Here is an 11,939-nt window from a genome sequence, read left to right as displayed (position 1 = left end):
CACTCTTCTGACTACTGGTGGCACTCTTCTGACTACTGGTGGCACTCCTCTGACTACTGGTGGCACTCTTGTGACGACTGGTGGCACTCTTGTGACAACTATTGTCACTGGCAGATTGTGGCACCTACTGACAGCTACATACAGTGCCTTGCATAAGTATTCACCCCCTTGGATGTTTTCCCCTTTTGTTGCTTTTATACATGAAATCATGGTCATTATAATTTGGCTTTTTTGTCAAGAATTTGCAAAAAAAAGCTTCTTTCATGTCAATGTGAAAACAGATTTTTACAAACTAATGTCAATTAATTAAAAATATATAGTGTAAAATAAGTGTTTGCATAAATATTCACCCCCTTTAAAGTGACTGACCTAATTCAACAGAAGTCCAGCTAGTTGATGCCAGCAGTGTCACAAGTAGTGAAATGGAGATCACCTGAGTGCAGTTGATGTGTGTCAAGTGATTGTAGTATAAACACATCTGTCTGGGAGGTCCAGTCTCTGGTTCATCAGTATTCCTGCTACAATTGCAACATGAAGACAAAATAACACTCCAAGCAACTCAGAGAAAAGATCATTGAGAAGTACAAGTCAGGAGATGGCTACAAACATATTTCCAACTCACTGGACATCCCACAGAGTTCAGTTCAGTCCATCATTAAGAAATGGAAGGAGTATGGCGCTTGTTTAAATCTCCTAGAGCTGGCCGTCCTCACAAACTGAGTGACCGGGCAAGAAGAGGACTGATGAGGGAGGCCACTAAGACACCTAGGACCACTCTGAAGGAGTTCAAAGCTTCAGTGGCTCAGATGGGAGAGACTGTACATACAGCAACTGTTGCCCGGGTTCTTCACCAGTCGAAGCTGTATGGGAGAGTGGCAAAGAGAAAGCCACTGTAGAAAGAATTCGCCCAAAGGCATGTGGGAGACTCCAATGTCAATTGGAAGAAGGTTCTTTGGTCTCATGAGACAAAAATGTAGCTTTTTGGCCATCAGACTAGACGCTATGTTTGGTGAACACCAAACACTGCACATCACCACAAACGCACCATGTCCACCGTGAAGCATGGTGGTGGCAGCATCATGCTCTGTGGATGCTTCTCAGCAGCAGACCCTGGGAGGCTTGTAAAGGTAGAGGGGAACATGAATGCAGAAAAATATCCACAAATCCTGGAGGATAATCTGACTCAGTCTGCAAGAGAACTACGACTTGGGAGAAGATTTATTCTCCAGCAAGACAACGACCCCAAGCATACAGCAAAAGCTACACAGAATGGTTCAAAGACCACAAGGTGAATGTTCTGGAGTGGCCAAGTCAAAGCCCAGACCTCAATCCAATTGCAAATTTGTGGCTGGACTTAAGAGCTGTTCACGCCCGATCCCTAAGTAGCCTGACAGAGCTTGAGCTGTTTTGACGAAGAATAGAGAAAAATCTTAGTGTCCAGATGTGCCAGCCTGAGTGAGACATATCCACACACACTCAGTGCTGTGATTGCAGCCAAAGGTGCATTTACTAAATACTGACCTGAAGGGGGTGAATACTTATGCAATCTTTACTTTACCTTATATATTTTTAATTAATTGACATTATTTTGTAAAAATCTGTTTTCACTTTGATATTAAAGAGGGTTTTTTTGCAAATTCTTGTCAAAAGAGCCAAATTATATTGACCATGATTTCATGTATAAAAGCAACAAAAGGATGAAACATCCAAGGGGGGTGAATACTTATGCAAGGCACTGTATAAGCAGAGGAAGAGTGAAGATATTTTCAGTATGTATGTATTTTCTATTTTTGGATTGGACATCTTATAGGTTTTCATTTTAAAACGTTTTTATATACTTTTAAATGATAATAAAACGGATGATTTATTTTCATTATTTCAGCCGATTGTTGTAAATGACCTCCAAAAGTAATAATTTGGAAAGAGTGTATTATGTCCCCTTTTTGTTTCAAAACCAGCAAAATCATACTTAAATAAAATGAATGACAAACAAAAAAGTACAACGTGGTTACTCTAAGGATGTATACAGAGAACGGGTGGCTCGGGTGACTCAACTAAAATCCATACTATGATGATAAAACTGATTTATTGCAGCTGACCAATCGTAACAACAATGGGTGTTCTCAGGAAATGTGGCTCCGCCCGCTCAGCTTGGCAGCTTATTGACGGCTGCTGAACGAGTGCTGCTCGCTTGCCGCTGTTGTGACACCTGACTGACGCCTGATTGAAGCTTGCCACAGACTAGCCACTGCGGTGCCAGTGCCACAACGAGGATCTCGGCCTTGCTGCAATATACTGCCTGTATACTTGTCCTGCACTCCTATTACTATCTGGTCTCTCATCCTGGAATATCACAGAGTGCCATAGTTACAAGATTTATTCTTGAGACGCAGGTCTGTCACATACAGCTCTGTTGATACAGTATATTTTTGCATTATGCTCCAGAAGACACATAGTTCATAAGTTCAATTTTCCTTGGCTTACAATAGTCCTCAAACTTGCCCAGTACTGGGGGAAACTTCTCTCTTTCGTCCGCCGAAAGAAGAACATGTTTACATCCAGCGCGGCATGGCCAGCCTCAGTTGGCAAGAGAACCCATCTTCGACAATTGTCAACAACAAGCAACAAATAAAGGTCAAAATTTGCTTGAAGACTTTCCAGTTCTCGTGGACATTGCCTGTTAATTTTAACTCTAGATTTAATATTTATTGTTATATTTTCGGATTCACTCCTGGTACCATGTATTGACTGCACCATACACAGAACGCCATTCTTACGAGTGTCTTAATTCCGTCACTTCAGCACCTAAATGGCATGTAAACGGTGCCATCTGTATGTTGACTAATCAGTACACTGCCAATCCAGTTTATCAAGGTTAGGACCTTTGTTAAAGTGCAAAGTAACAACATTTTAGCTATAAGTCAACAACACACTTTCTGCTCTGAAAAATGCACTTAAGCGCTGCACCCAGGTCTTCAAATGTTAGTCGAAACCCTGCTGTTTATTCTGGCATCATGTTGATGGTAAATGGACTGTACTTGTACAGTGGATACGGAAAGTATTCAGACCCCTTTGAATTTCACTTTGTTTCATTGCAGCCATTTGCTAAAATCAAAAAAGTTCATTTTATCTCTCATTAATGTACACTCAGCACCCCATCTTGACAGAAAAAAAACAGAAATGTAGAAATTTTTGCAAATTTATTAAAAAAGAAAAACTGAAATATCACATGGTCATAAGTATTCAGACCCTTTGCTCAGTATTGAGTAGAAGCACCTTTTGAGCTAGTACAGCCATGAGTCTTGTTGGGAATGATGCAACAAGTTTTTCACACCTGGATTTGGGGATCCTCTGCCATTCTTCCTTGCAGATCCTCTCCAGTTCCGTCAGGTTGGATGGTGAACGTTGGTCGACAGCCATTTTCAGGTCTCTCCAGAGATGCTCAATTGGGTTTAGGTCAGGGCTCTGGCTGGGCCAGTCAAGAATGGTCACAGAGTTGTTCCGAAGCCACTCCTTTGTTATTTTAGCTGTGTGCTTAAGGTCATTGTCTTGTTGGAAGGTCAACCTTCGGCCCAGTCTGAGGTCCAGAGCACTCTGGAAGAGGTTTTCTTCCAGGATATCTCTGTACTTGGCCGCATTCATCTTTCCTTCAATTGCAACCAGTCGTCCTGTCCCTGCAGCTGAAAAACACCCCCATAGCATGATGCTGCCACCACCATGTTTCACTGTTGGGATTGTATTGGTCAGGTGATGAGCAGTGCCTGGTTTTCTCCACACATACCGCTTAGAATTAACACCAAAAAGTTCAATCTTGGTCTCATCAGACCAGAGAATCTTATTTCTCATAGTCTGGGAGTCCTTCATGTGTTTTTTGGCAAACTCTATGCGGCCTTTCATATGTCTTGCACTGAGGAGAGGCTTCCGTCGGGCCACTCTGCCATAAAGCCCCGACTGGTGGAGGGCTGCAGTGATAGTTGACTTTGTGGAACTTTCTCCCATCTCCCTACTGCATCTCTGGAGCTCAGCCACAGTGATCTTTAGGTTCTTCTTTACCTCTCTCACCAAGGCTCTTCTTCCACGATTGCTCAGTTTGGCTGGACGGCCAGGTCTAGGAAGAGTTCTGGTCGTCCCAAACTTCTTCCATTTAAGGATTATGGAGGCCACTGTGCTCTTAGGAACCTTGATTGCTGCAGAAATTCTTTTGTAACCTTGGCCAGATCTGTGCCTTGCCACAATTCTGTCTCTGAGCTCCTTGGGCAGTTCCTTCGACCTCATGATTCTCATTTGCTCTGACATGCACTGTGAGCTGTAAGGTCTTATATAGACAGGTGTGTGCCTTTCCTAATCAAGTCCAATCAGTTTAATTAAACACAGCTGGACTCCAATGAAGGAGTAGAACCATCTCAAGGAGGATCAGAAGAAATGGACAGCATGTGAGTTAAATATGAGTGTCACAGCAAAGGGTCTGAATACTTATGACCATGTGATATTTCAGTTTTTCTTTTTTAATTAATTTGCAAAAATTTCTACATTTCTGTTTTTTTCTGTCAAGATGGGGTGCTGAGTGTACATTAATGAGAAATAAAATGAACTTTTTTGATTTTAGCAAATGGCTGCAATGAAACAAAGAGTGAAAAATTTAAAGGGGTCTGAATACTTTCCGTACCCACTGTATAGCGCTTTTCTTGTCTTTCCAACCACTCGAAGCGCTTTCACTCTACATGTCATCATTCACCATTCATACACTGACGACAGGGCTACCATGCCCACCATCAGGACTAACTAACATTCACACCGTAGGCACAGCTACGGGAGCAATTCTGGGGTTAAGAGTCTTGCCCAAGGACACATCAACCAGAGGAGCCGGGGATCGAACCACCGATCCTCTGATTGAAGGACGACCCTGCTCTCCACTAATCGCCCTATTTATATGGCTAAATATTGCCCAAAGGTCAAGTTTCCCCAGTGTTAAGCCTTTTAGTCACAGACATTAGATACAGATTGGAAGGGAGCGCTGAAGAGTGCAGAATGCCTTCCAGTGGGAGCCGATAGGAGTCTTATCACATGAGCCACATCTTTGAGTTGAGACAGAGACAGTTTGTGGTGACAGAGAATGGAGTTTGTGGTGTATGGGGAGGTTAAGCTGATGGACAATTTTAACAGTTAGTGTTGAGCCCTGTTCTTTGAAAGTTTTTTTTCATTATTTTCTAGAAACTGTACTGTATAATATCACAATATAATAGTAGACACTGTGGATGGAGGATTTGATCCATTTCACCACTCCAACCTCTCAAATACAGAAGCTATAATTTTGTATTTTTAAACAAGTGGCCATACAGGAATATGTAATTAAATAGTATAAGATTTGGAAAAGTAATGACTTAAGTCAGGAAAAATTCAATGTTTGTCTTAAACACCCAAAATTTGTGGTGTAACGTATCACTGTTGATCCGTGATCCGTACAGATCCCCCGCTCACGGTTCAGCACACATGTGAACTGCCGATTAATTACACAGTTTAACGTTAACCATCACAGTGTGAAATAAAGTTTTACTGACCTTGTTATCCACCAATATTCAGTAAAATATGTGATCAGGACATCATTTATGCTTTTATAGTGTCTGATCTCTGATAATGTTACAATGTAAACAACTAATCCATGTTTTGACTGGAGGAGAGCTGGTAAAGTGGCTAATGGACAACTAACGAAGGTTCTGTTCAGTTACATTGTGATGCATTCAGGCTCTGTTCAGTGAAAATGAGTATTGCGCAACGGTAAAATATAACGTTCACATGTAATCTCGTAAAATGTAGTGTTATTGAGACACTTGTGAGAAGCAGTTGTTTGAAGGAGATGTTTTCACATCAACATAAATAGATATTTGAGATGAACTATGAGCTGTTAACACTAGCTCTAAGCCAGGGGTGTCAAACTCAAATACACAGTGGACCGAAATTAAAAAATTGCTACAAGTCAAGGGCCAGATGGGTTCAACGTTTATTAAAAACTTATTGAAAGAACCTTAGTGCACATATTGAACCTGGAACTAACAAGGCCTATAGAGTATTGCCTATAAAACAACATTAATTATGAAATGAATGAAATATAAATAAATAAATAAAAGTAATAAAATCAGTTTCATTAATTGCTTATGACTCTATCTGCAGTTTTTCCAGAGTAATTTCAAGTGAAAACATTTTCTACAGGCAAACAGCCAAAAATAATTTACTTCAAAGAAGAATCAAATGTCCTGTAGTAGCAAGAGAAAAAAAATGCAAAAATGAAACTGCATTAAAAACTGAAAATGCGTCAAAGCACCGTTTGCTGCTCTGTGATGCTCACTGGTCTGAGCCAGACACTTGGTGTCTCATCTTGGATACAAGTTCATCAATGTCTGGGGTCAGGCTCTGAGCTGAGGAAATCCTCAGGATTGAGTGAAGGTGCTCATCAGTAAGACGAGTCCTGTGTGAAGTTTTGTTTATCTTCATCAAAGAGAACAGTTGTTCACACAAGTATGTGCTGCCAAACAGAGAGCGTTTGAGCAGCCTGGGAGCGCAGCTGGGGCATTGTGTCGGGGATGAAACGTGGAAACTGCAGCGCCCACAGACTCATATTTTGCCTTCAGTGTGTCATTAGATTGGAGCTCAATCAGCTCCATTTGGAGGTTTGATGGTGCGTTTTCCACGTCAGCTGCAAATGGATTACTGAGCAGTTCAAACCTGCTTTTTTGGGCTTCAAAATCGGCAAATCGCCGTGTGAAGTCAGCACCAAGTATGCCGAGTTTTTCAGCAAACTGTGTAGTTGGGAAGGCAGCGACCTGCTCTTTCATTGTTTGGCAGTGCGAAAAATGGCTCAAGTTTTCCTGCAGCATCTGCGTCTTCCACAGGCGCAGCTTGGTTTTAAAAGCCCTCACTGTAGCGTACATGTCAGTGATGACACGGCCCCGCCCCTGAAGCTGCAGGTTGAGCGCATTCAGGTGGCTCGTGATGTCACACAGAAACGCCACTTCACACAGAAACATTTTATTTCGGAGCTCTGTTGTGCCTTTCCCTTTGCTTTCCATGAACTCACAGATCTCCTCACGCAACTGAAAAAAAAATGCCTCCCACCTGTCTTGAAAACTCCTGTTTTCAAATTCCACCTTTCGTTTAGCCATTTTTTGGGGCGAGGGATAGTTGAAAGTTGACACAAGTGGTATGTAATACAGACTGTGAGGCGCGCGATCGCGGGCGCGCGATTGACGTGCCGACACACGGGCAGTGCATTGTGGGATTTGTAGTATTATGGTGGTGCGTGCGATATACCGGCGGGCCAAAGATAATTCATTCACGGGCCGGATGTGGCCCGCGGGCCTTGAGTTTGACACATGTGCTCTAAGCAGATTATAATACATCGTTAAAACTACTAATGACATGATTCATTTAATCAATGAAAATACAATCTTTTATTTCCTTATCATTTGAATTGTGTGCATTTATGGAAATACACTTTAAATGACTAACAGAGTAAAGGTATAACATTTAGAATTTTTGATGGTTTACAGATTTCGGAGTGGTTGAAATGATTTTTGTTACGGTGAAAAAATAGTCTGGATCCTTGTAGACCAGCTGCTATGATCAAACAACAAAGAGATCTGTATCTGACAATATGGATCATCTATGATCTGCAATTAGTATCAGAGGCAAAAGCAAACGTGATCAGGGATCAGTTATATTTGCTCCATTTCTTTCTTTTGTGCTGATCCGATTTCTTTTTTTTTTTTTATAAGATCCGTGACTCTGATATGATACGATCCGAACTGTGAGTTTTATGATCTGTTGCACCACAACCAAAAATCTTGCTGTTCCTATTGTTGTGTTGCAGTGCATCATGTCCAGTGCTGGTCCAGCATCACAGAAACCAGCCAAGCGCCAAAACACACGGCCCTATGGTTCTATCTCCAAAGGCCTCAAAGAAATTCACATCGATGAACATGTCAAGATAGCGATAAACCTCGCTCTGGAGAGGTTTCACTACAGTGATGAAAAAGGTATCGACTGCTTTTATATCAGAAAATAAAAGCGCCGCACTTCTGTGTGGTCAACCTATGTAAACATTAATTATTGTGAAATCACATGACAGAGGTTCGCCACTGTCATGCTCACTACTCGTCCCAGTGTGAGCACGAAGGTACGATGGTTGAGTCTTGTGAAGTGTATTAATATTTACCCTTTCCTTTCCTTGACTGGGCAGAGATGGAATTTCCCTCCTGCTTCTCCAGTACTGAGAGGGCTTTAGTTCATCGAATGGCACAGTCCCTGGGTTACATTTCTAAGAGCAAAGGGTAAGTATCCGAGTACATGAGTCATTTACAAAGGTACATACACTCTCATAAATGGCTAGAGCAGGGGTCACCAACCTTTTTGAAACGGAGAGCTACTTCAAGGGTACTGAGTAGTACGAAGGGCTACTTGTTTGATACAAACTTCCTGAATAACAAAGTTGCACAGATCACCTTTTAATAATAATAATATATGTGAAGAGACTGTCTGATCACATGTCAATGTTAATTATTCCTCACAATAACTATTAACAATATTTTGTTCAAAATCACACCTGTTATATTTTTGTACAACTTATCACTTCTAACATTTTTTAGGAAATCATTAACTGTCATATCTTCAAATCATGTCTCGTTTGTACTAACCACTACCTTTGTAACATTTTTGAACAAATCATGAACTCTGTCCCATGTTTATACAAATTCAGTTATGTAAGATTGATATTGGCGTGATATCCGGCCAATCCAAAGACGAGGATTGTAACCAGTTAAATGTAGTTATACAATGGTGACTGGGTCCGCCCACTTAGTGTCAAAAAGAAAATCTACTCGCAAGCGAGCAGGTGAAAGTTTTTCGAGCAGAAGAGCAGTGATCATACACAAACACACACACACACACGGATGTTATTTGCGCTCTTGGATTTTAACAGTGATTTGCCTTCATACTAGTGCTATTTTTAGAACATGCCTTGCGGGCGACTCACGTGGTCCCTGGGGGCGACCAGTGTTGGCTACCTCTGGGCTAGACGTTCTTTTACAATAAAGCTGGATTTGTAGTTTTGTGTAGGGGGATAGTGTGTAGCTGTGGAGCCTAAGCACATAACTGCTGTAGGCTACGCTGTAGCTGACGTGGACCTGCTCAAAAGTGGGATTGCAGTCGGGCTACGGTGGCTACAGAAGCCTCCGTTTTTTTAACAGTTTAATCATCACAGTGTGTAATTAAGTTTTACTGCTGCTGTTCCTTTTCAAGTAACAAGTCCCTGAATATCAATGCAGAGTGTCAGTGAACAGATATAAAGCAGTGTGTTCACGTGAACGGAGCATGTTAGAAGCATTTAACGGTGAAAGTCATGGCGAGCGGAGGAGCGTCAGAAGCTCCCAGCGTCATTTAAGTAGCAAGTTTGGGAGCATTTTGTCTTCCCTGTAACTTATAATGGTGGTGGACAAAACAGTTACGGTATGTAGGCGTTGTTTTAAGAGAAAGACACACGACAACGGCAATGCAGTTTGAAGCGCTACCACCCCAGTCGGGTGGACCTCCAGGGTAACGGAGAGCTACGTGATTGTGACCGCTCACTTCATCACGGCGGAGTGGGAGATTCATAGTCCTGTAGACACGCCCCCTCTGGGAGAGTCACACAGACAGGTGCAGTAAGACACGACCCCTCTAGGAGAGTCACACAGACACACACCTGGTGCAGGTGCTGACAAAAGCAGCAGAGTGGAAGCTAGACAGGCCCAATAGTAATATCCCAGTCACCACAGAAAGGTCTACCCTCTCCCCAGACAATGGAGATATTCCAAGTTGTAGACCATTTCACAGTAATGTTAAACATTATTGCAGTGTATTTGAATGACATAACCTGACAGGAAGTAAACATAGACCCAAGTTGTTGCCGAGCAGTTCAGTTCAGTTGAAACAGTGTAAGCTAGCGCCGGTCTCCTCTGCTTTCTTTCTTTTTTGATGCTGTAGACACTGGCTGTTTTTTTTCTTTCAATATTGATCAAAGGACGAGGGCATCAACATACCTCATGTTGCACTTAAACGTAACAGAATTGAGTATTCTTTGTTTTATTTGTATTTAGTTATTTATTTCATTTTGTTTCACATTGGACATGTTAAATATTTTAGTTTGTATGTAAGACTATAGCCTTTAGTTATTTGCTTTAAGTGTTCTTGAAGTTCTTTAATTAATAAATAGAAAGCAAAGTTATATTTGTCTCCTCCCCTTTTCTTTGCTGATCTGAAAAATGATCCGAACCGTGAGGTTTGTGATCCGTTGCACCCCTATATTTTACCAGTAGATATTAGTAAATACTACTGGGACCACGACAGAAAATTTGATTTCCAGAGATTCACATTTTTAATAGAATACTCTTGATGTGTGAACTTATAAAATACGTTGCATGTAAAAAGCGTTTGTTTGAGCCAGTTGAAGGTATGGTACACATGCGCTTGTGTGCACATGATCAATGTGGTACCACCAGGAAAAACCCTTTATTATGGAAGTTGAAGAAAGACTAATCTTCTCCTTTAAGTAAAGCACATCTAACAAAGCAGTCACCAGTCTGCAAACCTTCTACTCACCACAACCACCACTCTCTATCACAGTGAAGAAAGGAAAGAAAAGGCAACAGTGACTGTTAAAGAACGTGTTGGTGGTCGGGTATTGATTTATTTTCAATTCATCCTAGACTGTCTTTGAAACGATGATATACTCTGGATGTGGCCACACCCCTGGTAGAATGACATCACAGGGGGCAGATTCACCTGCTACTTCATAAGCCTGTATGATTGTCTCAACCACCCAGTGGGAGAGCCTCAGTTTAGACAGTGCACATCCCCTGTCCCCTCCATGGCAGACAGAAAACTGCTCTAAGCACCTAATGCTCTGCGTTGCCCCAACATACAAGTGCAACGCCTGAACTGGACACAACCAATTGGCCCTTTCCTCCATCTCAGATCTAAATGGGGGAGAATGGTATGCCTCCAGCCCTATAGCCTGATTAACATGGCTGGGGGACACGACCTTTGTTAGGAAGGAAATATTTGGCCACAATGTCGTCCCAGAATTTTACGCATTCCACCACCTTCCGCCTTTGCACAAAGGACTAATATATAGAGCGTGGAGTTCACTCACATGCTTGGCTGTCTTAACTGCCAGAAGAAAAGCCGACTTCATTGACATATTCCTCATAGTCACCTCTGCCATAGGCTCAAAGGGTGACCTGCTCACGGCGTGCAATATGAGTTGCAGGGCCCATTCAACAGCCCGTTTTACCTTAGAGGGGGCCTAGCCTCCTGGCACTAGGCAGAAAATGTGTCTCCAAGTGATGACCTTCATTCAATTTGGCCATTGTTTACAGATTTGGCAACCACATGAACCTTTAAAGTTGAAGCTGCTTGACCAGCTCCTAAAAGATGATGCAGGTACCTCAGTATGTCCTGCAAAGGGCATGAGACAGGATTTGACCCCCTGTCTCGGCACCATGAAGAAAATGCCGTCCAAACACTTTCTATGCACCACTCTTGTGGAAGAAGCCCTTTCACTCTGCAAGGTCTCACAAATTGATGGCTCAAAGTCAGCCAGGAGTGACTGCTCCTCCTCAATGGCTATACCCAGAGTTGAAGGAGGCCCGGAGACGGATACCAAAACTTCCCATCTAGCTGGGACAGAAGGTCCATCCATATTGGAAGCCAATCCTAAGGATCCCAATACAACAAGCTGAGTGTGGAGAACCTTATCCTCGATGGCCACTTGGGGACCACTAGAAGGACCATGTGACGCAACAAGCTCACTCTGTGAAGCGTGATTGATATCAGTGAGATTGACCATAATGCATTAAGAAGACCACTTGACCAGGCGTTGGCAAGAGCATCCCAAGTGGGGCACTGGT

The 11,939-nt window shown here is 42.3% G+C and overlaps 1 protein-coding gene across 3 annotated transcripts in view; it reads left to right on the top strand.

Moving 5' to 3' along the window:
• Positions 1-11,939, top strand: part of ythdc2 (YTH domain containing 2) — a 60,992-nt gene that overhangs the window by 4,182 nt on the left and 44,871 nt on the right. For 2 of the 3 annotated variants that reach the window (XM_031879606.1, XM_031879605.1), the window contains exons 3-4: positions 7,865-8,030; positions 8,234-8,324. In XM_031879606.1, the coding sequence (XP_031735466.1) occupies positions 7,871-8,030; positions 8,234-8,324 (251 nt within the window). In that variant the 5' untranslated portion in view covers positions 7,865-7,870. Of the gene's footprint in view, positions 1-7,864; positions 8,031-8,233; positions 8,325-11,939 lie in introns of those variants that run through there. The other variant, XM_031879608.1, reaches the window with a different exon arrangement.

The sequence above is a fragment of the Anarrhichthys ocellatus genome, unplaced genomic scaffold, assembly GCF_004355925.1.
Source record: "Anarrhichthys ocellatus isolate YVR2014 unplaced genomic scaffold, GSC_Weel_1.0 scaffold324, whole genome shotgun sequence".
Lineage (NCBI taxonomy): Eukaryota > Metazoa > Chordata > Actinopteri > Perciformes > Anarhichadidae > Anarrhichthys > Anarrhichthys ocellatus.
Note: the sequence above shows the minus strand (reverse complement) of the source record. Positions and strands in the feature narration are given on the sequence as shown.